The sequence below is a fragment of the Salvelinus fontinalis genome, chromosome 29, assembly GCF_029448725.1.
Source record: "Salvelinus fontinalis isolate EN_2023a chromosome 29, ASM2944872v1, whole genome shotgun sequence".
Taxonomy (NCBI): Eukaryota; Metazoa; Chordata; class Actinopteri; order Salmoniformes; family Salmonidae; genus Salvelinus; species Salvelinus fontinalis.
Genome location: NC_074693.1, coordinates 18,730,948 through 18,758,878, shown reverse-complemented (window position 1 = coordinate 18,758,878; position 27,931 = coordinate 18,730,948). Strand labels below are relative to the sequence as shown.

Here is a 27,931-nt window from a genome sequence, read left to right as displayed (position 1 = left end):
CCACCGTATCAATTTGTCCCGAACACCAAGCGGCACGTACTTCCGCCCCGCCGGACACTGAGGAGGAGCGGGTTCCGCCCTTAATGCCCGCTCGATGTCCGAGTCCACCTCCCACACCACTGGTGCTATAAGCCTTGAGGCGGGAAGGATGTGGGTAGGTTCGGTGGGCCGATCCTCCGTGTTGAAACACCGGGACAGTGCATCCGCCTTTATGTTTTGGGAGCCCGGTCTGTACGATAGAGTAAACTGGAATCGGGTGAAGTACATGGCCCACCTTGCCTGACGTGGGTTCAGTCTCCTAGCTGCCCGAATATACTTCAGATTCTGGTGGTCGGTCCAGATGAGAAAAGGGTGCTTAGCCCCCTCAAGCCAGTGTCTCCACACCTTCAGAGCACTGACCACCGCTAACAACTCCCGGTCCCCCACATCATAGTTACACTCCGCTGGGCTGAGCTTTTTAGAGAAAAAAGCGCAGGGGTGGAGTTTTGGTGGCGTACCCGAGCGCTGTGATAGCACGGCACCCACCCCAGCCTCGGACGCGTCCACCTCCACTATGAATGCTAGAGAGGGATCCGAATGCGCCAACACGGGCGCATCCGTGAACAGAGCCTTCAACCTGTTGAAAGCTCCGTTCGCTTTTGCTGACCACTGCAAACGCACCGGACCCCCCTTCAGCAGTGAGGTAATGGGAGCTGCTATCTGGCCAAAACCCCGGATAAACCTCCGGTAGTAGTTGGCAAAACCCAAAAACCGCTGCACCTCTTTTACCGTGGTCGGAGTCGGCCAATTACGCACAGCCTTAATGCGTTCATTCTCCATCACCACCCCCGAGGTGGAAATGCGATAACCCAGAAAGGAGATGGCTCATTTGGAGAACACACACTTCTCAGCCTTAACATATAGGTCATGCTCCAGCAGTCTACCAAGCACTTTGCGTACTAGAGACACATGCGCGGCGTGAGTGGCTGAGTAGATCAGAATGTCATCGATATAAACAACCACTCCCTCCCCGTGCAGGTCCCTGAGAATATCGTCTACAAAGGATTGGAAAACGGCGGGAGCATTCTTTAACCCATATGGCATGACGCAGTACTCATAGTGGCCCGATGTGGTACTAAATGCGGTTTTCCACTCGTCTCCCTTCCGAATACGCACCAGACTGTACGCGCTCCTGAGATCCAGTTTTGTGAAGAACTGCGCTCCGTGAAATGATTCCATTGCCGTAACAATTAGAGGTAGTGGGTAACTAAACCCCACTGTGATGGCATTTATACCTCTATAATCAATACACGGACGCAAACCTCCCTCCTTTTTCTTCACAAAAAAGAAACTCGAGGAGACGGGTGAGATGGATGACCGAATGTACCCCTGTCCCAGAGACTCAGTGACATATGTCTCCATAGCCACCGTCTCCTCTTGGGACAAAGGGTACACGTGACTCTTGGGAAGTGCAGCGTCCACCTGGAGATCTATCGCACAATCCCTACCCGGTCGATAAGGTGGTAATTTAGTCGCTTTCTTTTTACTAAAAGCGATTGCCAAATCGGCATACTCGGGGGGAATGCGAACTGTGGACACCTGGTCTGGACTCTCCACCGACGTGGCACCGATGGAAACTCCCAAACACCTTCCAGAACACTCCTCTGACCACCCCTGGAGAACCCCCTGTTTCCACAAAATAGTAGGATTGTGACTAGCCAGCCAGGGAATCCCCAGTACCACTGGAAACGCAGGCGAATCTATAATGTAAAAACTTATACGTTCCTTATGATCCCCCTGCGTCACCATGTCCAGTGGAACCGTGGCCTCCCGGACCAAACCTGACCCTAATGGCCGGCTATCTAGGGAGTGCACGGGAAAAGGAGAATCTATCGGCACAAGCGGAACACCCAGCTTGATGGCGAGTCCGCGATCCATAAAGTTCCCAGCTGCACCTGAATCGACTATTGCCTTATGCTGGGAAGAGGGAAAAAACTTAAGAAAAAAAATTAAGACAAACATATGACTAACAGGGGGTTCTGGGTGAGTCTGGTGCTTACTCACCTGAGGTGACCGGGAAATGTTCCGCCTGCCATCTCGACCCCCAGATGGACCCCCCCAGCACCGATCGGCCGTGTGTCCTCTCCGACCACAGCTGGTGCAGGGGGATCCTCCTCCTCCGGTACCCCTCGGCACGGCCCCTCCCAACTCCATGGCAATGGGTGCAGGGGTGCTGGGTGGTGGAACGCACAGGACCCTCTCCGATCGGCCGCGGGAAGCCAGCAGATTGTCCAGCCGGATGGACATATCCATAAGCTCATCCAGGGAGAGAGCTTCGTCCCGGCACGCTAGCTCCCTGCGGACATCCTCCCGGAGACTACATCTGTAGTGATCTATAAGGGCCCTGTCGTTCCACCCAGACCCTGCGGCCAAGGTCCGAAACTCCAACGCGTAATCCTGGGCGCTCCTCTTCTCCTGCCTGAGATGAACCAGTCGCTCTCCCGCCGCTCGGCCCTCAGGTGGATGGTCGAACACCGCATGAAAACGGCGGGAAATTCGGGGTAGTGCTCCTTCGCCGAATCTGGGCCATTCCAGACAGCATTTGCCCACTCCAGAGCATGACCCGTTAGGCAGGAGATGAGGACACTCACCCTCTCCGCTCCCGAGGGAGTGGGTCTCACGGTTGCCAGGTACAGTTCTAATTGTAACAAGAACCCCTGACATCCCGATGCCGCTCCATCATACTCCCTCGGGAGCGCAAGACGGAGCGCGCTGGAGCCGGAGGATGGTGAGAGAGGAGAGGAGGAATCCTGAGCTGGAGAGACTGCAGGTGGAGAGAGGAGTCCACTCCTCTCCCATCGGTCCATTCTCTCCATCCTTTGATCCATGGCGGAACCGATGCGATGGAGTACGGTAGTGTGATGTAGTACCCGTTCCTCCATAGATGGGAATGGGTTTGACGCTGCTCCTGCTGACTCCATACTTGAGATAGGTGCGGGATTCTGTAATGCCCGAGGTGTAGTGGATGAACAGGAGTCAAACGCAGGAGACAGAGAGTTCAGAGTAGCGTTCAAAATTTAATTACCCACACGGGTGCAAACACGACGCTACTCAAAAAACAAATGCTTAGGCCTCCCGGGTGGCGCAGTGGTCTAGGGCACTGCATCGCAGTGCTAACTGCGCCACCAGAGTCTCTGGGTTCGCCCCCAGGCTCTGTCGCAGCCGGCCGCGACCGGGAGGTCCGTGGGGCGATGCACAATTGGGCTAGCGTCGTCCGGGTTAGGGAGGGTTTGGCCGGTAGGGATTTCCTTGTCTCATCGCGCTCCAGCGACTCCTGTGGCGGGCTGGGCGCAGTGCGCGCTAACCAAGGGGGCCAGGTGCACGGTGTTTCCTCCGACACATTGGTGCGGCTGGCTTCCGGGTTGGAGGCGCGCTGTGTTAAAGAAGCAGTGCGGCTTGGTTGGGTTGTGCTTCGGAGGACGCATGACTTTCGACCTTCGTCTCTCCCGAGCCCGTACGGGAGTTGTAGCGATGAGACAAGATAGTAATTACTAGCGATTGGATACCATGAAAAATTGGGGAGAAAAGGGGATAAAATTTATTTTTAAAAAATAAAAAAATAAAAAAATAAAAATGCTTCACCCCAAACAGAGTGAGAACCACGGAAAATACCAACCAACACGATACCCAGACACAACAAGAATGTACAGAGTGTACACACAACAATCCCGCACACCCAGCAGGCCGGGCTGCTGGGTAATAAAGCCCCACAAATCACCCTAACCACAAACAGGTGCACCTACTCAACAAAAAGGGAGGGGGAGGAAAAGTCAGTAGCAGCTAGTAGGCCGGTGACGACGACCGCCGAGCGCCACCCGAACAGGAAGGGGAGCCACCTTCGGTGAGAGTCGTTACACTCGTTTCACTGTCAAAAATGAAATTCAACCATCTAGTGTTCAGCAAAATAAAAACACAATGTCAAATACAGGTAGCCTAGTCAAATAATTAACATCCAATCACATTAACCGTTACTCTCTCGCGGGAATTCCACTAATGGTCCGTATGTAGCCAAACATAGCTGCTGCTCATGTTGGTATCTGTACTGATGGAGCAAAAGCCATGACAGGGAGACATAGTGGAGTGGTAACGCATGTGCAAGCAGTTTCTCCCGACGCCACTTGGGTAGACTGCAGCATCCACCAAGAGGCTCTTGCTACCAAGGGAATGCCTGACAGCTTGAAAGACATTTTGGACACTACAGTGAAAATGGTTAACTTTGTTAAAGCAAGGCCCCTGAACTCTCGTGTATTTTCTGCACTATGCAATGACATGGGCAGCGACCATGTGACACTTTTAGAACATACAGAAGTGTGCTAGTTATCAAGGGGCAAAGTATTGACACATTTTAAAAAATTGAGAGACGAGCTTAAAGTTTTCTTTACTGACCATAATTTTCACTTGTCTGACCGCTTGCATGATGACTAGTTTCTCACATGACTTGCCTATCTGGGTGATGTTTTCTCTTGCCTGAATGATCTGAATCTATGATTAAAGGTACTCTCCGCAACTATATTCAATGTGCGGGACAAAATCGAGGCTATGATTAAGAAGCTGGAGCTCTTCTCTGTCTGCATTAACAAGGACAACACACAGGTCTTTCGATCATTGTACGATTTTTTGTGTGCAAATTAACTCAAGCTTACTGACAATGTCAAATGTGATATAGCGAAGCACCTGAGTGAGTTGGGTGCGCAATTACGCAGGTACTTTCCCAAAACGGATGACACAAACAACTGGATTCGTTATCCCTTTCATGCTCTGCCTCCAGTCCACTTACAGATATCGGAACAAGAGAGCCTCATCGAAATTACAACAAGTGTAACGATCGTCGTAATCCTCCTCCTCGGACGAGGAGGAGAGGCGAGAAGGATCAGACCAATATGCAGAGTGGTTAGTGTTCATATTTTATGCAAATAGACAGAACACTTAACATACAAAAACAACAAACGTGACAAACCGCAAACAGTCCCGTGTGGTACATACACAGACACGCGATACAACCACCCACAACAACCCCGTGAATCACAGGCTGCCTAAGTATGATTCTCAATCAGGGACAACGATTGACAGCTGTCTCTGATTGAGAATCATACCCGGCCGAACACAAACATCCCAACATAGAACAAACACATCGACAACCCACCCCAACTCACGCCCTGACCAACTAAAATAATACAAGAGAAAGGAAAAACAGGTCAGGAACGTGACAACAAGCAGTTCTGTGAAAATTGAACTTAATCGGAAACCACTGACAGATTTCTGGATTGGGCTGCGCTCAGAGTATCCTGCCTTGGCAAATCGCGCTGTTAAGACACTGCTGCCCTTTGCAACCACGTACCTATGTGAGAGTGGATTCTCGGCCCTCACTAGCATGAAAACGAAATACAGGCACAGACTGTGTGTGGAAAATTATTTAAGACTGAGACTCTCTCCAATACAACCCAACATTGCAGAGTTATGTGCATCCTTTCAAGCACACCCTTCTCATTCTCATGAGTTATTCACAATTTCCATATTTCATATAATGTTTTATATGAAAGATGGTTAAATATTGATTATTATTATATTATTATTTGTGCCCTGGTCCTATAAGAGCTCTTTGTCACTTCGCACGAGCCGGGTTGTGACAAAAACTCACACTAATTCTCATATTTAATAAATGTTTTGCATAGTGTGTGTGCAAGCTTACAATGATGGCAAAAAACAACATTTGAGAGTGCGCTGACCCTGGCACTAGAGGGGGTATGCATCTGGAGGTTGAATGTTTGAAGGGGTACGGGACTATGAAAAGTTTGGGAACCACAGATTTAGGCTATATATTGTTATTATTTCTAAGGCTATAACCTGCCATTATCAGGTATCAAGGTAAGACCCAGATGCAGACCGTGTCAAAGTAACAATGTTCATTACAGCACAGGGGCAAAGGTACAGGATGGCAGGCAGGCTCAGAGGCAGGCAGAGTAGTCAGGTGGATGAGTACAGGGTCAGGACGGGATGGGATGAGACGAGGAAAGAGAGACTGGGGAAAACCAGAGGCTGACACAAAAACGCTGGTTGGCTTGACAAACAAGACGAACTGGCAACAGACAAACAGAGAACACAGGTGTAAATACACCGAGGATAATGGGGAAGATGGGCGACACCTAGAGGGGGATGGAGACAATCACAAAGACAGGTGAAACAGATCAGGGTGTAACAGCCATTTAAGAAATAAATTGTGAAGCATTAGTGACACGCAAACAGGCTTGCAGGAGCGCTCAGCATTTCAACGCACATCACCAACATCACTTCAACAACATGCCTATACATTTTTCATTTAAAAAAAAAGAATTACTTAGAATTAAGTAATAACTAAATGAAAAATGTATTTTTAGGCTACACCTTTGAATTCAATTTTAGAGACACGAGTTTGACCAGTCTTTGGTTTGGGGATCATGCATTGAGATATGCATGCCTAGTTTGTTCATTTAGCCTAGCAGATGCTCTTATATCCCCATGCACTAATCAGTCAACATAAACCTATTTTGTAACAACAATATCATGGAATAAAATATAATCAATTAGAAAATGGTTGTTTCCCAAATGAAAAAAAGTTACAAGCGCATATAGGCCTACCCGATGATATGCGACTGCTGTGTTAAAATATGAATGGCTTTTTCTCCAATTGGTTGATGATCAGATACTTCAATTGTAACTGGTTCTGTTGCGCTCCATTTTTACAGTTGATAGACAACTTTAGCACAGTTCCAAACTTAGACTATCCTCTTTTTTAACAATTGCCTGTATAGAAATCAAAACCTCTCTGGTGCTGCAGCATGCGCTCATTTGTTGTCATGCTCTGTTGTGGTATTAAAATATTCTACTTGTCTCCAGTGATGTAAAATGATGTAGAATTGCATGAAATGCATTTATAAAAGGCATTTTTGGGGGGATTGCAAGTAAGATGATTCATACAGTGTTTTTATTACAATGGAGATCTTTCCACCACTACCCTTGTGTCCATGGTGGAATGTGAAGCCACAATCTTATGGCTACTTGCCATGTAATACTTACAAAACGAGGAACATTTTCTAAAACTGCATATCTAAAGGCTCTGGTCTGTTCTAGGAGTTTGTGTAGGCATGTTCTCTGCTATCCACTTTATGTTTAATTATTAATTTGGGTATATGGAAGGGTCACTTGTTTTTTTTTCAAGCATTCATGGAGGGTAGGGTAAAACTATATTGTACTGAATGGAGGGCCATCCATTTTCATTTCAGAGAGGTCAAATTTCTCCAAGTATTCCTCATTATAATTAACTTACAGTCCGGGGTACTGAAAAATATATATTTTTGCCGTCACTACAGATGCTATATCGGTCCGCTAATACAGCACTATTAAATGACCAGTGCACTACTTTTGCCCCCAATAAGTATTTGTAAGAATATGAGTTATTTAAACAGCATACATGTACAACTGGACAACCTGGTTTCTGCATCTTAGAAAATGGCAGTACCCTTAGATAGATGGATATGTTTTGCCAATACTGTTTTGTCATTATGTAGGCCTATAACAGCTGGAAAGACACTTTATTTTCAGGTGTTAATAGGTCATTAGTATTTGATACCACTTACTTTAAGCTTTTCAAATAAGGTTTTTTTTATTTTTTTATTTTACCGTTATTTTACCAGGTAAGTTGACTGAGAACACGTTCTCATTTGCAGCAACGACCTGGGGAATAGTTACAGGGGAGAGGAGGGGGATGAATGAGCCAATTGTAAACTGGGGATTATTAGGTGACCATAATAAGGTTCCAAGTTTATTGCAACTGGTACATAAATGCTTGCTATGGCTGGTTACGTCTAGTCTATGACACCAGAATGTGCTATAATGTATCCTCAAATAAATACATTTGTTACTGTAATCGGAAGAAATTATACCTTTTGATACATTTAAAACCATTTTGGGGGGGGGGGGGTTCAGGGAATTGGGGGCGTATCGTTCCATCGTTTCGGTTTGATTGGTTTAAATATTATGTCATAACATACCCGCCCCTCTTCCCTAGAACTAGGAGATAGGGGAAGTTGTCTGACAATAATTAGCCAGCAGAAATACTTTTTAGGTCACGAGAAAATAGATATGAAGTTCTTAAATAGGTGTGGTGTGTAGGTTTAGTATAAGTTACCTTTAAATATCCTACACTTCCCACAGGATATAAAAAAAAATCGAAGTCGCCTTCTAAGCTTGGTGAGTGTCAAAAAAATCTAGCGCGTTGTTAGCTTGCTTGCTAAACTCGCTAGCTAGCAATCCAGCTGCGAGTTTGCTAATCGCTCGTACCTTCACTTTGTGCATTAATCTATATTACACTGACAGCTAGCTGCCTAACGTTAGCTATCCTGACTGTTAGCTTGCAAGAAAGGTAGCTAACAACTAGCAACTGTCTGACAATTGTGTTTGACTAATGTGTTATCGTGGTTATATCAATTTGATTCAGATTAATGTACCTAGCCGAATAAGATAACTAGCCAAGATGAGAATTTGCCTTGTTAACCTTAGCCAGCTAGCTGTCAGTGTCGTATAGGTTAAGGCACAATGTCAGCAAACTAAGCTATCCAGCCAAAAGAAGAGAAGCTAGCTATCCAACATCAGCACAAACGAATCCTCAACAGCCCCATTGCCACGGTCTATTGAGTGACACACCGGATATTACTTTGGAAAAGCATTTATGACCCATATAATAGTTTCCCTGTGGCTATGGGTGGGATCTAGCCCAGTATCGTTACAGATAGACACCTGCATTCTAACTCAATACCAACCTGCATTCGGTGGTTTGACCAAGTTGATTGCTAGGATCTGATCATTCTGTTTTCTATTATCTGACCACGAGTTATGTAACTGACAATGTGGCCTACAGGGATGCATAGTGTCATTGTCAGGATAGGAATTGATCTGTTAGTTACCATGGAATGCTGTTAAGTGTAACATCATCACTTAAAATGTGAATCTTTCAGTGAAGGAAAAGGCTAAGTTGCAGAGCTGTTGATGTCATGATGATCTGTCAGACCTGTAGTTTCTTAATATCAAAGCAGTGTATTGATGTAATAGCTCATCATTTGTCTTATCAATTTTATCCAAAGGGAAAGCGGTGCCTTCTACTATACAGCCAGACTCATCTCCTCGTCACCATGCCGTTCCCCTTCGGGAAGTCTCAGAAGAACCCTGCGGAGATTGTGAAGAGTCTGAAGGAGAACGTAGCTTACTTGGAAAAGCTGGATGCGGCAGAAAGCAAAAAATGTGAAAAGGTCAGGTGATACCTGTGGACTGCTGTTTTGAGAGCACAGTAGAAATTGTCTGTGGGCATTTGTTGGTTAAAGTTGGTCTTATACATATGAGCATCCAGACTGCAACTTCATATAGCAATGTTATGAGTCATTGGATGTGTCCGAAAAGGCACCCTAATCCCTACATAATGTGCTACTTTTGACCAGAGACTTATATGGGTTCTGGTTTAAAGTAATTCACTATATTATAGGTCATTGGGTGTCCTTTCAGGCTTTATTAACTCAGTGCTGTTTCCTCATATTTTCTTGCCTCCAGGTTGCAGAGGAGGTGTCTAAGAACCTATCATCTCTGAAAGAGGTGCTGTGTGGTTCAGGGGACAAGGAGCCCCAAACGGAGGCTGTAGCCCAATTGGCCCAGGAGCTGTACAACACCAACCTCCTCATTGCTCTCATCGCAAACCTGCAGAGGATTGATTTTGAGGTGTGGAAATGTTCTAGCCATTAGTTTAATACTGGGGGTGAAATTGATTCTTCATGCTAGAGTAGTGGATAGTTCAAATCAATACAGAAGAGGGAGGAGCATAAAGACAATGTGATCACCCATCTCACATACCACTGTTTGATTGTAGTGTTTGAGAGGTCCACTCACAGAATATTTCTGCTTCACAGTGCTTTAGTCCTACACCCAAATGCAGAGGGACTTGGGGAGCCACAGTATTCTGTGTGTGGGCCTCTCATACCTTTATCAGCTTTTTTTTGGGGGGGGTGTGCATATCACCCTCCTTCATTGATTGTAATGTTTCTCATGTAATGTTTCTCATTGTTATCCTCCAGGGAAAGAAGGATGTGGTGCATCTGTTCAGCAACATTGTGCGGCGCCAGATTGGCACCCGTACGCCCACGGTTGAGTATATCTCCTCACACCCACAGATCCTCTTCATGCTGCTGAAAGGGTGAGTCTCAAAGCTGCCCATCTGCCATCTGTTAGATCATCTAGATAAGCAAGAAGCATGGATTTATATATTTTTTGTTAGGTATGTACCCATTAAGTGAAATTGTAGGTTCTTAACTCGTTTGTTCATTTACAGACCCCCATGCATACAGCCTCAACATATACTATATGAATCATTCTTAATCACCAACAAAACACACCCACACAGTAGTGTTGATTTGTAGTGGCATGAATCCCAACTTTGCAGGTACGAGAGTGCGGAGGTGGCTCTGAACTGTGGGGTGATGTTAAGGGAGAGCCTGCGTCATGAGCCCCTGGCCCGCACAATTCTCTTCTCGGAGGACTTCTACTGCTTCTTCCGCTATGTAGAGTTCTCCACCTTCGACATCGCCTCCGATGCTTTTGCTTCGTTCAAGGTAAATGGCTGCTGTTCTCATGGCTTTATGTCCTGTGTGTTTAGCGCTTACTATAAAGCAAGCCTTGAATGAGCCAGAATGGCCCATAGGGCAGGAGCGTATCTCCTGTTTCTGTAGTGTGAGGCAGCTTGATGTACTCTGTACATCCCCTGTGCTTAGTATGTTATGTAATATCCTGTTCTTTTCTCTCAAATGTGTTGCTAGGATCTTCTCACGAGACACAAGATTATGTGCGCAGATTTTCTGGAGACCAATTATGACCAGGTGTTTACAGAATATGAGAAGCTACTGCATTCCGAGAATTATGTCACCAAACGGCAGTCCCTAAAGGTACTTTTTGTTATCACTGTCACCAAACCCAAAATGTTAAGTTAGTTTTGACCTCTCACGTGATTCATTGATGAATTTCTTCTGTAAGAGAAATACAGTGCATTTGGAAAGTATTCAGACTTCTTCACTTTTTTCACATTTTGTTACAGCCTTATTCTAAAATGGATTAAATCGTTTTCCCCCCTCATCAATCCACACACAATACACCATAAAGACAAAAAAAAAAGTTATGTTTGCAAATGAAAAAATAAATACAAATGGCAATATTACATTTACGTAAGTATTCAGACCTTTACTCAGTACTTTGTTGAAGGACCATTGAGGATCATAGTCGATTCTTCTTACGTGTGATGCTACAAGCTCGGCACACGTGTATTTGGGGAGTTTCTCCCATTCTTCTATGCAGATCCTCTCAAGCTCTGTTAGATTGGATGGCGAGCGTCCCTGTACAGCTATTTTCAGGTCTCTCCAGAGACGTTCGATCAGGTTTAAGTGCGGGCTCTGGCAGGGCCACTCAAGGACATTCAGAGACTTGTCCCGAAGCCACACCTGCTTTGTGTTGGCTGTGTGCTTAGGGTCGTTGTCCTGTTGGAAGGTAAACCTTCGCACCAGTCTGAGGTCCTGAGTGCTCTGGAGCAAGTTTTCATCAAGGATCTCCCTGTACTTTGCTCCGTTCATCTTTCCCTCAATCTTGATTAGTGTCCCAGTCGCTGCTGCTGAAAAACATCTCCACAGCATGATGCTGCCACCGCCATGCTTCACCGTAGCGATGGTGCCAGGTTTCCTCTAGACGTGACACTTGGCATTCAGGCCAAAGAGTTCAATCTTGGTTTCATCAGACCAGAGAATTTTGTTTTTCATGATCTGAGATGCCTTTTGGCAAACTCCAAGCAGGCTGTCATGTGCATTTTACTGAGGAATGGCTTCCATCTGCCCCCTCTACTATAAAGGCATGATTGGTGGAGTGCTGCAGAGATGGTTGTCCTTCTGGAAGGTTCTCCCATCTCCACAGAGGAACTCTGGAGCTCTAGCAGAGTGAACATCAGGTTATTGGTCACCTCACTGACCAAGGCCATTCTCCCACGATTGCTCAGTTTGCCTGGCGGCCAGCTCTAGGAAGAGTCTTGGTGGTTCCAAACTTCTTCCATTTAAGAATGATGGAGGCTGCTATGTTCAAATGAAATGTATTTATATAGCCCTTCTTACATCAGCTGATATCTCAAAGTGCTGTACAGAAACTCAGCCTAAAACCCCAAACAGCAAGCGATGCAGGTGTAGAAGCACGGTGGCTTGGAAAAACTCCCTAGAAAGGCCAAAACCTAGGAAGAAACCTAGAGAGGAACCAGGCTATGAGGGGTGGCCAGTCCTCTTCTGGCTGTTCCGGGTGGAGATTATAACAGAACATGGCCAAGATGTTCAAATGTTCATAAATGACCAGCATGGCCAAATAATAATAATCACAGTAGTTGTCGAGGGTGCAGCAAGTCAGCACCTCAGGAGTAAATGTCAGTTGGCTTTTAATAACCGATCATTAAGAGTATCTCTACCGCTCCTGCGGTCTCTAGAGAGTTGAAAACAGTAGGTCTGGGACAGGTAGCACGTCCGGTGAACAGGCAGAACAGTTGAAACTGGAGCAGCAGCACGGCCAGGTGGACTGGCGACAGCAAGGAGTCATGCCAGGTAGTCCTGAGGCATGGTCCTAGGGCTCAGGTCCTCCGAGAGAAAGGAAGAGAGAATTAGAGAGAGCATACTTAAATTCACACAGGACACCGGATAAGACAGGAGAAGTACTCCAGATATAACAAACTGACCCTAGCCCCCCGACACATAAACTACTGCAGCATAAATACCGGAGGCTGAGACAGGAGGGGTCAGGAGACACTGTGGCCCCATCCGATGATACCCCCGGACAGAGCCAAACAGAAAGGATATAACCCCACCCACTTTGCCAAAGCACAGCCCCCACACCACTAGAGGGATATCTTCAACCACCAACTTACCATCCTGAGACAAGGCCGAGTATAGCCCACAAAGATCTCCGCCACAGCACAACCCAAGGGGGGGGCGCCAACCCAGACAGGAAGATCACGTCAGTGACTCAACCTACTCAAGTGATGCACCCCTCCTAGGGACGGCATGAAATAGCACCAGTAAGCCAGTGACTCAGCCCCTGTAATAGGGTTATCTATCTTCTATCTTTTGGGAGGGGCAGAAAACAGTTTTCAACCAGCGATTGAGTTGTGAGACTCTGCTTCAGAGCTCATCACTCCCCCTAACTGGGAGGGGGCCAGAGACAATTACTCGATGCCGACACATCTTTCTAGCTGATTTACATGCTGAAGCTATGTTGCGCTTGGTGACCTCTGACTGTTTCATCCTAACGTCGTTGGTGCCGACGTGGATCACTATCTCTATACTCTCTACACTCGCCAGTTTTAGCTTTAGCCAGCACCATCTTCAGATTAACCTTAACGTCGGTAGCCCTGCCCCCTGGGAAACAGTGTATGATCGCTGGATGACTCGTTTTAAGTCTAATACTGCGGGTAATGGAGTCGCCAATGACTAGGGTTTTCAATTTGTCAGAGCTAATGGTGGGAAGCTTCGGCGTCTCAGACCCCGTAACCGGAGGAGTAGAGACAAGAGAAGGCTCAGCCTCAGACTCCGACTCGCTGCTTAATCGGGAAAACCGGTTGAAAGTTTCTGTCGGCTGAATGAGCGACACCGGTTGAGCATTCCAACAGCATTTCCCTCCAGAAGCCATGAGAAAGTTGTCCGGCTGCGGGGACTGTGCGAGGGGATTTATACTACTATCTGTACTTACTTGTGGCACAGATGCTGTTTCATACTTTCCTACACTGAAATTACCCTTGCCTAACGATTGCGTCTGAAGCTGGGCTTGCAGCACAGCTATCCTCGCCGTAAGGCGATCGTTCTCCTGTATATTATGAGTACAGTGACTGCAATTAGAAGGCATCATGTTAATGTTACTACTTAACTTCGGCTGTTGGAGGTTCTGACAAACCGTGTCCGGATTGAAAAAGTTGAATGAAAAAAAAAAAGTTGAGGGAAAAACTAAAAATATAAACGGTAATTAAAAAGTAAAAAACGTAAAGTTGTCAGGTAGCAAAGTAAGGTTGTCAACAAAACGCACAGAAACACGTCTGCAATGTTCTTGGGGATCTTGAATGCTGCAGAAATGTTTTGGTACCCTTCCCCATATCTGTGCCTCGACACAATCCTGTCTCTCAGCTCTACGGACAATTCCTTCAACCTCATGGCTTGGTTTTTGCTCTGACATGCACTGTCAACTGTGGGACTTTATATAGACCGGTGTGTGCCTTTCCAAGTCATGTCCAATCAAGTTTAGAAACATCTCAAGGATGATCAATGGAAACAGGATGCACCTGAGATTAATTGAGTCTCATAGCAAAGGGTCTGAATAATAAATAAGGTATTTCCGGTTTTTATATTTAATACAGTTGCAAAAATTCTAAAAACCTGTTCACTTTGTCGTTATGGAGTATTGTGTGTAGATTGATGGGAAAAAATAATTGAATCAATTTTAGAATAAGGCTGTAACAAAATGTAGAAAAAGAAGGTCTGAATACTTTTCGAATGCACTGTATCTTCCTAACTTATCCTAAAAACAATGATGACCCTTTTTCTATTACTAAACAAAGTGTTTTGCAGCTCCTGGGAGAGCTTCTTCTGGACAGACACAACTTCACTGTGATGACCAAGTACATCAGCCGGGCTGAGAACTTGAAGCTGATGATGAACATGCTGAGAGACAACAGCCGCAACATCCAGTTTGAGGCCTTCCATGTCTTCAAGGTGTGTAGACATGTTGTGTTCTTGGAGGGTGCAGGCTGAGGGTGCAGATTCTGGCCTCATTCTCTGCCTGTCCTATTTTCCACCGTTTTGGGTTACTTCATCTAAAATACATGTTATTAACTTTTACATCCCCTAATCTACAATTCTGTCTTTATAGAGGATGCAGAAATAGTCATGCCTTTAAAACTTAGTTATAACTTTTAATATGGTTGTAGTATTGTATTTTTTAAGAAATTAACCAATTAGCATATATGGAGTGTACAAAATATTAACAACACCTTCCTTGAGTTGCACCCCACATTTACCCTCAGAACAGTCTCAATTCGTCAGGGCATGGACTCTACAAGGTGTTGAAATCGTTCCACAGGGATGCTGGACCATGTTGACTCCAATGCTTCCCACAGTTGTCAAGTTGGCTGGATGTCCTTTTGGTGGTGGACCATTCTTGATACACACAGGAAACTGTTGAGCGTAGAAAAACCCAGCAGTGTTTCAGTTCTTGACACAAACCAGTGCGCCTGGCACCTACAACCATACCCCGTTCAAAGGCACTTAAATGTTTTGTCTTGCCCATTTACCCTCTGAATGGCACACATACACAATCCATGTCTTAATTGTCTAAAAATCCTTCTTTAACCAGCCTCCTCCACTTCATCTACACTGATTTGGAGTGGATTTATGAAGTGACATCAGTAAGGGATCATAGCTTTCACCTGGATTCACCTGGTCAGTCTATGTTATGGAAAAAGCATGTGTTCCTAATATTTTGTACACTCAGTGTATACTAAGGTACATTAACCAGGTGACCAACTACAATAGATTGTCATGCTGTGGCACCATTCAATGCAATAGATCTTTATTGTCCATGAAGGGCAATTCTTGTGCAGCATAAAAATCATTATAAGTACCCCATTAACCCTGTTCTGTCTGGTCTTAGGTGTTTGTGGCCAACCCCAACAAGACCCAGCCGGTGCTGGACATCCTGCTGAAGAATCAGGCCAAGCTGGTGGACTTCCTGAGCCGCTTCCAGAGAGACCGCTCCGAGGACGAGCAGTTCTGCGATGAGAAGATTTACCTGATCAAGCAGATTCGTGACCTGAAGAGGCCCACAGCACCAGAGGAGGCATGAGGGAGACAGGCAGGGGGACAGCACCAGAGGAGGAATGAGGGAACAGCACCAGAGGAGGAATGAGGGAACAGCACCAGAGGAGGAATGAGGGGACAGGCAGGGAGACAGCACCAGAGGAGGAATGAAGGGACAGGCAGGGAGACAGCACCAGAGGAGGCATGAGGGAGACAGCACCAGAGGAGGCATGAGGGAGACAGCACCAGAGGAGGCATGAGGGAGACAGCACCAGAGGAGGCATGAGGGAGACAGCACCAGAGGAGGCATGAGGGAGACAGCACCAGAGGAGGCATGAGGGAGACAGCACCAGAGGAGGCATGAGGGAGACAGCACCAGAGGAGGCATGAGGGAGACAGCACCAGAGGAGGCATGAGGGAGACAGCACCAGAGGAGGCATGAGGGAGACAGCACCAGAGGAGGCATGAGGGAGACAGCACCAGAGGAGGCATGAGGGAGACAGCACCAGAGGAGGCATGAGGGAGACAGCACCAGAGGAGGCATGAGGGGACAGGCAGGGGGACAGCGCCAAAGCACAGGTAGTGGTGATGCTAGTGATTTTGGTTGGGGCCTTCAGAATTCAGAGAGAGAATGATAGTGAGAGAAGCATACTTCCATACCATTACTCTGCCCTTCTATTAACTTCAAACATAGGAACAATATACTGTACAAAGTCCCCCCCCATTCTTTTACTTTTTTTAATGCTCATGTGGGAATGGAGGTGATTTTGAGGCACACGCGACAAGAGTGACCAGAGAACTGTTAGTTAAACCATAGATCTATTTCAGCCAGTAAGTATGAAATCAATGCACTTAGTCAGATGGTATATTGAACATTAAACACACCATTAGCCTCTTTAATAAGCACAGTAGCACACCTGAGCTATTTCCTGGGAAATCAGGATAAGTGGTCCACAAAACAGAATACACTCTCCCCGACAGACTCCCCAAACCTTACAAGAACTTTGAAATGGATTTGTAAGCTTTTAAAGACAGATGTCCTATATGATATTTTAGGGATTAGAATATAAAAATAAAGATTATTTTGCTAGGGTTATTCAGTTAACATTTATTTTGTAGTGGTCTTGTTTCTGACACCATACTTAACTAATTCCATAATGTGTTGGTTTATTGCTTAGCTTTGGGTAGACTCTTGGGTCAGAGTAGGTCATTGTAATCTTTAGTTGATAACACGGTAATTATCTTCAGTCCATCTCCTAATGACAAACAGTGACAATGGAAGGCTCAAAGACGTGAGTCCGTAGCAACTGTTGTCCTAATAGGAGCCATCCATCAGGGATGACAATAAATAAACTATATGAAAACATGAATCAATGATATGATAGTAGGGCCCAGGCTAGTGGACTATAATAGAACCTACAGATGGTTTTAGTAGGGGCCAGTCTAGTGGACTATAATGGACCTACAGATGGTTTTAGTAGGGCCCAGGCTAGTGGACTATAATGGACCTACAGATGGTTTTAGTAAGGGCCAGGCTAGGCTGCAGGGTGATCCATTCTTTAGTCTGATTGATCCCAATGATGGCACTCTTTTCTTTCTCATGGCATGGACGCTTGCTAGTTTTCATGTTTTCATGTGCAGTTAGGAACTGGTGTAAGTTAGGAAGGTGTTTTTTATTTTAGAAATGTTCACTAAATAATATAAAGATGAGATGTACCCTCCAACAATATTACCAACACATAGTATCTATGGGACGAGTAATACAATACGAAAGTAACACTGTACTGTCTAAGAGGAGCCGAATCCTCCCAGTCCTGATACTCTAGTAAACATGGGCTTACTGTGAGCTGCATGCTGCTTCTCTCAGGCAGCCAGACGCACTGGTCAAGAATCCACAGAATGCACATAATGATCGGCACCGTCAAATTTAAATGAGCCAATTCGGATGAAGTATGTTGTATCAATTGCACCTAATTGGCCACTCCTCAATTCTCTACTCAAGCTTAGGACCTATCAATACCTCAATCAATAATTATGTTGTATGTTGTCCAGATGAACTACAAAATGGGATTCTCATCTAATAACAGCATTTTGCCTTACCTAGTGTCACTTAAATTGCATAATAACAGATTACAAAAAAATATGGTGTCTGCACAATTTTCTAGTATATACCTCATTGAGTTCATAAGGGCTGTTTTCTCTACTTGACAATATATTTTGGACAAAGAGCAGTGGTTTGTATTATACATGATAAATATGTCAATGGTTTTATTTTAACTTCAACAGGGAGTGGGACCTGGTTTTCTTTAAGGGAAAAAACAGAATCTTCAACTAAATGTATTAGTTGGGTGCCTCAAATTTCAATTCATATTGAATAAGAGGACACACAAGTTTGAATGTTGTCTTACTTTCAGAATTGCAATTTGATTGGGAAGACCATGTATGTGGAGGTATAGACCTCACCAATCTTCTTAATCAAAGGTAGTATAAGGGGCAGTGCTTGACTTGACTGAGATGGGTGCCCGTACTCATTTTGGGTGCTGGTTCTGTTTACATTTAGATGCAGGAGCTCTTCAATACTTTTGAGCTAATATTCTATAAGAGGAACAGGAGCTCAAGCAGTAGAAAACTTGAGGTGCTGTTACTCTGCTCCGGTTAGCTGCTGCCCAAGTCGAGCACTAATGAGGGGGGGAAATAATGTATTTCAAATCCCAAAAAACACCAACTTCAAAGGCCCAGATTAGATTATTAACTGCAAATGTGATTTATTGAATATAGATTAACCTTGAATGGAATACATATGAACTATTCCAGGACTTTTTTACCAAAAGTGCAATTTAGTCCAGTAGTACTGTAGGCTTAATCCTGTTAACTGTAATCAGCCCACAGTCTGTTATTTATAGGAATTTCAGAGCACCTGTTTTGTGGTAGACCAAGCATTAATCAATGTTTAATCAAAACTTTAAACTGAATAATTTATTGGAGGAAACCAAATATAAAGCAAAACATTTCTGATAATTTTCAGACTTGTGGTTGTTTGGCTAGTATAATAACTCAATGACAACATACAAACATTATCAAGATTTGTCAAGGCTAAATTATTTTTGGGTGATTCAGAATTTGAACTGTAAAATGTATGTTGTACTTTACCTTTTTCACTGTGTTGCCTTCCTATTTTCCAATTTTTTTGTGTCTGATTATTTTCTTTATTTACTGTGGGAAAGGATGAAATGTGTACATAGCTTTATTTTAAAAGGTGAAAGTGTGGAAGCATATATAAAAATAAAATGAAGACATCTTTGTTTGTTTTTATTACAGTAAGGACAATCCAGCATACAGTATTTCCACCAATATGTAATTGAGAGGCTAGTTGGACTGAAGGCCTGCCTTACTGCAGAAATGCTGTTTGTATGTTTTTGTGAGTTTGTTAAAAACGGGACAAAAATAGTGTGCATTCTTGTCTGTCAGTGTATGTGTTGTGCCCTCTGATGGGTTATTGAAGTGCCTGCGCAGGAATCCCAAGGCAGCATAGCTTTGTGTATGGCTCTCCTTCAGCTGAGTCTTGGTCTACTCTGTACAGCTAGCTCATGCGCCAACCGAGAGATGACCTCCTGCCTCTGTACCTCAATTGTCGGGTGCTTTCCAAGCCTTTCGATATCCAACGCCAAGGTCTCATTCTCCCTCCTGACTTCCTGCACTTCTTTCTACACTTTTTTCAGTTTCTCATGAAGCCTCGTCTTCTCCATGATGTCTTTGGCCTGGGTTACTTGTGCCTGAAGCTGGACAGTAAACTTATGTCCCTTTGCCGGCAGTGCGTCCACATGTAGGGTCCTCCGTGCAGCCTCCTGCCTGGCCAGGCTCAGCTGCTCCTCCAGCATGCCCTGCAGACACTTCCTCTCTATCCCCTGCCTCTGCCACTGCTTCACTCAGCTTAGCCCTCAGACTGCATCTGTCCTCCTCCACCTCACGGATAGCCCTCCGCAGGATCCCAATGTCCTTTGCACCCCAGTATCTCTACTTGCACATTCATATTCTGCACATTCTACCATTCCAGTGTTAAAATGCTATATTGTAATTACTTCACCACCATGGCCTATTTATTGCCTTACATCTCTTATCCTACCTCATTTGCACATGCTGTATATAGATTTTTCCACTGTATTATTGATTGTATGTTTGTTTATTCCATGTGTAACTCTGTGTCGAACTGCTTTGCTTTATCTTGGACAGGTCGCAGTTGCAAATGAGAACTTGTCCTCAACTAGTCTACCTGGTTAAATAAAAGTACAATAAAAATTATTGTGGCCCTCATAATCAGATCTCAACTCCCCTCTCTTTTTCTGCAAGTCCTCCTTGATGATCTTCTGGAATGGTGTCTCTTTTCTTCGCTGTGCCTCTTTGTGTTGTACCATCTGTAGAATAGTCTTGTAGATGTCCTGCCTACAGAGTCTCCTCTTAAGAGGCTAATGATGATGGCTCTGTTATCTTGACGGCTCCAGCTTTCCTGGACCCACAGATATTGTTCTCCCCCACCAGAGTCAACAGGGAGAAGTGAGGAGGAAACAGTGTCTCCACCCACTGATGGTCCTCTGATTCACAATCAGGTTTCTGTGACTTGTCTCCCCTCTCTTTCTCAACCATGGTCTCTAATAAGGGTTGAAATATAAAATGTTATCATTGGTTAAATGTATATAACTTTCATGAATAAGCCATGTGTGTCTAAGACACTTTTCCTCTTGGGGACATTAAAGTTCATCCTATCCTATTATAAATGCTTTAAATGATTACAATCGTTTTAAATTCTTATGTGTGATACTTAAAATGTTTATAAATGAATTAAGTAGATTTTTAATAGGGCTACTACTATAACAAAAGGCTGTGTAGACTACGTTTACAAATAGTTTATTCATGCTTATTTATTCATGAAAAGTGTAACATTGTTAATCGCAAGTTTAATAGTGACATATATTATGGTTGTATATCTTCCGTTTCTTCTTGGATGAAATAGGAATAGCCTATTGTGTACATTTAAAACCGCTGCCATTTTCTACACGGTTGGCTAAAAAGACTACATGTTCATCTAAATTGACAAAGAACTAACTTATTTGAGGAAGTCCAATCGATTGTGAGATATGGCATATATACATTTGAGTTGCGGTTTCACAATCTGAGATCTCTGCCAGCAGGCAGCTCATGCAAAAACACATGCACGAGAGGGCTCCACAGCACAACGGCAGTTTACAAAATAGTCTACATCAGACATTAGCACTCAACACAACACGCCTTTTACTCTGTAGTGAGAAGCATCGTCAGACCTCGATAATTAGCTTCTTTCATTTCACTCTTAGTTATAATTATTTTTCATCGAAACGATTAAAAGCGCTAGTACCTCATGTATTGAAAGCTAGATGATTGCGTTAGTTTATTGCTTCACTAGTGTTGTGGATGTAGATAGCTACTAGGCAACTTCCTTGACTACATTGTAACCAAAGGATCATGTTTCAGGAAGTAAAGCTGAGGGCGGGAATTTTCGAACTGAAGCCCTGACAATAGGAGTCGTCCCAAAGGCGGGAAGGCAGGCGATTTTCTTATTGGTCTGCTTATTGCCATGTTCAGATTTATGAGAGGAGTGGACCCTCTCCCTTCGCCTCTTCTCTGCAGAAGTTTCGCAGAGGTCGCACCACGCACCACCGGTCTGATCAAAACGGGCGAAAAAAAAATCTCACTAGAGAAGAAACTCTAATAATATTTAACCTATAGCCCATCTTAAGTTTCCTTTCATTTAATTGAATATCTAAAGGAAACGTATTTATGCCGTTTCCTCTTTGTTTTAACCAGTCTAGTGAGTTTATTCGATAATTCATGTTACATTCTTTCGAAAAATTAACTCAGTCTACTGATCTCAGTATCTTTTGATAATAAAGAATAGAAGTAATTGAGGTTTATATGTTGGATTGGACTTTAATAGCCTACCTGGGTTACATGAGCAAAAAAAAAAGCATTTTAATGACTTATTTCGATCTACTCAAGGTGCTGAATGAGAATAGAAGCACACACCCAGGGAGCTGTTCAACTTCTTTTGACACACTGGTGAATGTGAGGTATTGACTAGGGCCATACAATAGACAAGGTATGCCATGCTCCTCCATCAGACGACACGTTTCAATCATGCTTGCTTGAACCATGGACATGCTATATATAGTGCATCAGGAAGAGCTGATTCCAAAGATTTAATGATGTGCAGGCTGTAAGTCTCCACTGAATGATTTAGTTGTGGAAGCTTTTGCAAAATTTCACAATTTCCGCATCTTCGAAAGATTTCAGTGCTTGTATTTTTCATTATTGGAGTAATGGTAGCTTCAATGTGAATTCCTTTGTACACACCTTTGTTGTTATGTTTACATATTTTACCTACTGTTTTGCTGAACTAACCCAAACGTTTAGAGAGACTATTTAAATCCCAATCCACTGATTATAAAACCCTATGTATATATACACACTGTCCATAATTAAAAATCAAACAAATCAAATCTTAATCATACTTAGTAATAAGAACTAAACTGTAGTCTAATAACAGCGCAAACTACTAATTTATTGGGAAGAAACAATAGGAACCAATATGCAGAAACGTGCCAAAGTGATAAACTATTTCGCTAAAGGAATGTCTTGTGGCTTCATTCATTTAACTCGAATTTGGATATGTGATCAACAACTTATAATTTAAACATTCAAAGGACCAATAGAGGAATAAAAGCGACAGATAGACCTACAACCGTATAGAGAGCAAACAACTTACTGAGAAGAAAACATACTTGACAAATTCGTTTTGAATGACACAACCATTTATGTATATTGTGATATAACATTCTTAAATGTTTTTGTTAAGTTAAATGCATTTATATTAGCCAATCTACTACATATATATGAACATGATCAAGCTACATTTTAAAAGTGTTTCTCCTCAAACAGCATAGGCCTCTACTTAATTAATACGAATGTGTTGAGTCTGGCTGGCTAGTCTTGCAAGTGGGTTAAAGTTCAATGGGACAGTACCGTCACAAATTAAATAAAACATTCGAGATGTTGGTCAATCAGTGAAAAATTATCTTGAAGCATTTCCCGACAGATTTAAGAGATAATAGGCCAATAACCTGTAAGAAAAAAGTTGTACTTTAAACAATTAGCCCCTAACTCAAAGATTACATACAATAACACGCGGGAATGTTGAGCGAAGTATGTTCTTTGAGGCCGCTAATAATTGCGCTTCTTTAGTCGGGTTTGGTGTGGAGTCATGTGGGGGTAGGGTTTACAGGTCACACTCTTTGACCACAGGATTTGATGGAGTTTATTTAAAATTTGAGGTAAACATTTGATTTTCATTGTTTGCATTTGAAAAGTTTCAAAAAGTCAGCAAAATGTCTGTGTATATTTAGGACATATAGGCCTACACAAGATAATGCACAGTCTGAACTAATTTCCCCACCCCCAGGCGGGGGACAAAATAGATGCTCATACAATTTCATGCATGGCAAAACTTTTTGTTGTCAGCCAGAATGGCTGAAGTTGAAAATACAACATCTGCGTGGTAAGGTACATTATACTAATAAGAACACTCGCTTATGTTGAGAATAGTTGTTGCTTCTGTTTTCAAATGCGCCACGACAATTCACAGGCTGACAAATTAGGTGTGCGTCTTATCTTCCCTTATTTACTTGGTAAGTATTCATTAAAGGACACATCATCTATATGAAAATGCATAGAAATAGTGTTTTAACCACATGTTTTATCATGCAAGTTATTAGTGTAATATTTGGTTTATTCCTTATGGTGTGTATAGATAATCCATTGTTTATTTAGAAGTTTAATATTTTTTTGTCTATTTTTTTCGTTTATAAATATTTTATAAGGTTATTTCATGCTAGTCTAAAGCTTTTTCTGTAGAATATATACAATAACATAAAATTTAAGTAATTATACAATAATTTAAATTAAAGTAATTAATCAAGATTAACACATTCAATCTATTACAACATATTTTTTTAAACATTAAGTTATTTGTAAATACAGATCACTGCGCGCAACTTTGCTTGTGGAAAGAAAACCAAAAAGGTTGTTTTGGGATCAAATTGTAGACTACTGTTATTTAAACAGCAATTAAGGGTTGAGTTAATTATGCAATTGTGACTAATAGCGGATGTGGTTCCCATGCTGGAAGGGTTTTGTTGGGGAGTGGGGACTCGAGAAATGCACATCACATCACATGACGATACGTTCGCGCCTCTTTCGTAAAACTCTCCGACCAGTAAAGATTCAAAACAACTTAAAGGTAATACGAACAATCAATATTATTTGTTTATTAACTAATTTAACAGATCAAAACGGCCTTTAGGCAATGTAGTTTTATTCAATCTGTTGAATAAAAGTTTCAAATATTTTTGCGCACGATGGTCATGCTTTTTGTGCTGGCAGACTAGTTTAGCTAACCACAAGTAGAGATTGTTCTATGTTCTACATGGTATATATGAGTCATTTAAAAGCTTTTTTCAAATCGTAGAATGTAAAAAAGTATAAAGCTGGCCAGTTAAACAAACACCCTATACAGTGCGCAATAACTCGCAAGAAGCCAAAACTGTAGCGGATAAAAGGTTAGCCACAGGTTGCTATGGCTAATTCGATAGTATTAGTATTTATGGCCACATTCCTGCCCTAACAGATTACATGATTTAACAAGCCACCTGTTGTATCATTCATTAATTTAAAGTAGAAACTAGCACATTGGTATTTCTATTTAGATTCCAAGTCACCGTTTGGAAAGGTTGTAGGCTAATGAAGCCCCTTACACAAGCAAAATGTTATGGCACCTTTAGGCTATATGGATATAACGTTACTGCTCTATACTTGGGTTAGGTAAAGGTACTAAGGAAATCAGTGAGTAGGGTAAAGGCAGGTAACGGGTATGTATCGAATTGATAATGCATTTCCCTCTATCGCACAAATGAGTAGGCTAGCCCAGAGTGCATCACAACCAAACCAAAAAATCCCTGTTTGAATTTATCATGGCGCCTGCCCTTGCTTCCCTCTCCATGCGTTATCCTGATTGTAAAAGAGCAAATCACAGTTTTAGCTTTCTTTTGCCAAATCTTGTATTTGATTTAAATAGACAAACGACGTGTTATTAAGTTCATAATAGCCTACCTAAATAACACGTGTATTTGAAAAAAATTATTTGTACTATTTTGTTGCATCTTTCACCCTGTTTATGCTACGATTCTGATTCTGTAAGAACATTTCAATTTTATTATGTTATTAAGTGTCTTTGCAATAGCCACAGTTTTTGGTGATTTGCTAGATTTTTCTATTGAGACTTTTGTTCAGAAGTGGTTAATCTTTTACGCTGCTGCTACTGTCTGTTTATCATATACACATAGTCACTTTAACTATACATTAATGTACATACTACCCCAATTAGCCCGACTAACGGTCCCTGTATATAGCCTTGCTACTGTTATTTTTTACTGTCTTTTTATTGTTGTTTTTATTTCTTTACTTATCTATTGTTCACCTAATACCTATTTTTTTTCTGTTGTATTCGGCGCACGTGACAAATAAACTTTAATTTGATGGTTCTTAAAAATGTGTTCTTCTGCTTCTCTTTATAGGTGACCTTCTAATACAATGCTTTTAAAATGGAAGGTAACCTCAGAATTACGCCATCCAATCCTCATCAAAAAGATCGACTGTTTTCCCAACCGTAATTATTCTGGTTTTGTACAGTATGCATCTGTAATCCGCCAGATGTTGTGAGCAGCAGTAGTGTGCCATTTATCCACCAATTATTCTGGTTCTCCAGCTAAGGTGCATCTAGTGTAGTTAGTGAAATAGTCTAGTATCTACTGCCCTAGTTGCTCCTTCTGGCTGGAGCACTTGTATCCCAACTCTGGACATTTGGTGTCAGCAGTTTCATCTGTTTCCTGTCACTATTATTTTCTGACCTGTGAGCTAGCATATGTCACAATTTGGAATTAAGTGTTATATTTTGAAAACATTTTAGTATAAAAAGTAAATACCACTACCTCACTGCATGTTCTTTCATATTTCTGGTATTATGTATTAGTCATAAGTTATCAGACTTTTTTTTGTAGTTTGTGTCAAGTTTTGTTGGGGTATTCCAAGTTCTAGAATATTCTATGTTGTATTGTCCTGGCAGTTCCAAAGTGCTCACAGTGCAGGTAGTTTAAATGGACCTACTGCAGTGTGTGCACTTCAAGTATTGCCGGTCACCCTCCCTTTGAAGCTCACTACTGAGACCATCTTGAAGAGATCCATGGCACATCATGGGTTTACTGTGAGTTTTGCAGGTTTGCTTTCAGCTTCTGAAAATATCCGCTGTGCAAATCCATGCAAAACTCTCTGTACCTGAGAGACTCAACAAACAGAGAAGAGCTTCTGTTCCCCTGGGTCCCGTTGTATTTTTTTATATTGTTCAGAAAACTACAATATCCTCATGTTCAAGTTTAACACTTTTGCTTTGTTTAAGTATGCAGCAGACAATCTGTCAGCGCAGCTGTTATCACAGGCTTGGTCTCGGGGATGGCAAGCATGGGGATGTGTTATGTACAGTATACATCTGTAATCCGCCAGATGTTGTGAGCAGCAGCAGTGTGCCATTTATCCTTTTGGTTCCTTCTCTAAATTTAAAACGATCAACACAATTGCTGAAATAAAAGAACGTTGAAGGGTTTTTTCTGTCATTGCTTTTCCTTTACAAATGCAACATCTGTAGGAGTTTGTATCCTTCATAGGACCAGGCTGTGGACGCTGTGGCTATAGCCAGTACCCCACTAGATGGCAGTAGGTGCATATGGTGTGCTGCTGTACACTTGAACAAGAGAAAAGCAGAAAGCAAACTACAGTATGCACTCGGGATTTGACAGATAGTATTACCATGATACCTTAACATATAATTACAGTGTAGGTACACATTGTAATTGTACATGTTTGTGGTATGTGTAATTACACTTTTGAAGGCCTATTGTTATATGCATAAGATTTATAAAGAAAGAAGTGTGTTATGGCTACAATCTCATATCACCCTGGAATTATTGTTTTCTGAGTTAATTTGAAATGATGCATGCCACACATGGTTGCTAATAAAACTACCATGTCAATGGGTATTGGGGACACTGAAAGGACTCACCTAAGAGTGTAATTATTCCAGCTGTTAATTCATCCAAATCCATGTGCTGTAATCCTGCTGTCTTCAATCCTTGTAGACAATTTAGGGCTGTTTTCCTGTACACAGATTAAGCCGTAATGTTTGGAAATATGTAAATGCATGCTTGAGTGACTGTCATTGTTTAATGGATACAATGCATCTGGAAATTCTAATAGAACAACATGGCACTTATTCCATTTTACTATTAGTATTTTTTCAGCATGTATAAACACTGGCACACAATTCAGTCAAATTGTAAAATGATTCTTATGAAGGGCAGTCTTGCATGGAGCACCATTTCTGCTTTAACCTTATTTCATAAGCCAATAAACAGTTGAGATCCTCAGATGCTCATCTCAGATAGGCAAAATTGTTTTACGATTATCAATTGAATATACAGTATGTGCTATGTGAGAATTCATAGGATAAAGCGAACGGTGCCGGTTTGTGGCGTGCGCTGTTAATTAAGAGCGATAACGCGCAGTCTTGATTCAGTGCTCATCCACCCTGACGGAGCTAGTTGAGAGCAAGCAGTGAGGGGGATTTACAACTTTATCAACACCAATGTCCCGCTTTACCCGAACATTCTAAATAACAACAGCAGATATACCTACGAGTTTCTGGTAGAACTTGAATGAGACTGGAACTCTGAGGAGAACACCATACATCAGCACTCCAGAAGGACATGCAGTTTCGCGGCGTCGGTGATCTTTTTGATTGGAAGAGCGGAAGGATGATTATCAAATGGGGGTCAGGAGCTGCGCTGCTACCTATCCAACACAACATTACGAGTGCGCTGTTC

The 27,931-nt window shown here is 42.8% G+C and overlaps 1 protein-coding gene and 1 long non-coding RNA gene across 3 annotated transcripts; one reads left to right on the top strand and one right to left on the bottom strand.

Annotated features, from left to right (window-relative positions):
- The first annotated feature begins 8,075 nt into the window (after positions 1 to 8,075).
- cab39l1 (calcium binding protein 39, like 1) lies at positions 8,076 to 19,208 on the top strand. Its single transcript, XM_055888483.1, has 8 exons — positions 8,076 to 8,265; positions 9,156 to 9,320; positions 9,616 to 9,780; positions 10,134 to 10,252; positions 10,499 to 10,667; positions 10,872 to 10,997; positions 14,688 to 14,831; positions 15,769 to 19,208. The coding sequence occupies exons 2-8, from the start codon at positions 9,204 to 9,206 to the stop codon at positions 15,958 to 15,960; spliced, it is 1,032 nt and encodes a 343-aa protein (XP_055744458.1). The 5' UTR covers positions 8,076 to 8,265; positions 9,156 to 9,203; the 3' UTR covers positions 15,961 to 19,208.
- Positions 19,207 to 27,830, bottom strand: LOC129827544 (uncharacterized). 2 transcript variants are annotated; one of them, XR_008755190.1, is made up of 3 exons: positions 27,744 to 27,830; positions 27,112 to 27,206; positions 19,207 to 20,560 (listed from the first exon to the last, which is right to left on the bottom strand). It is a non-coding gene; the product is annotated as an uncharacterized LOC129827544 (long non-coding RNA). The 2 variants fall into 2 exon arrangements; XR_008755191.1 differs by having other exon boundaries at positions 27,740 to 27,828.
- Between the last annotated feature and the right edge of the window lie 101 nt (positions 27,831 to 27,931).

Coding starts and splice junctions, on each gene's coding strand:
- cab39l1 (XM_055888483.1), top strand. CDS start 9,204: ATGCCGTTCCCCTTCGGGAAGTCTCAGAAGAACCCTGCGGAGATTGTG. Junction 9,781..10,133: donor TGCAGAGGATTGATTTTGAG/GTGTGGAAATGT, acceptor GTTATCCTCCAG/GGAAAGAAGGATGTGGTGCA. Junction 10,668..10,871: donor ATGCTTTTGCTTCGTTCAAG/GTAAATGGCTGC, acceptor ATGTGTTGCTAG/GATCTTCTCACGAGACACAA.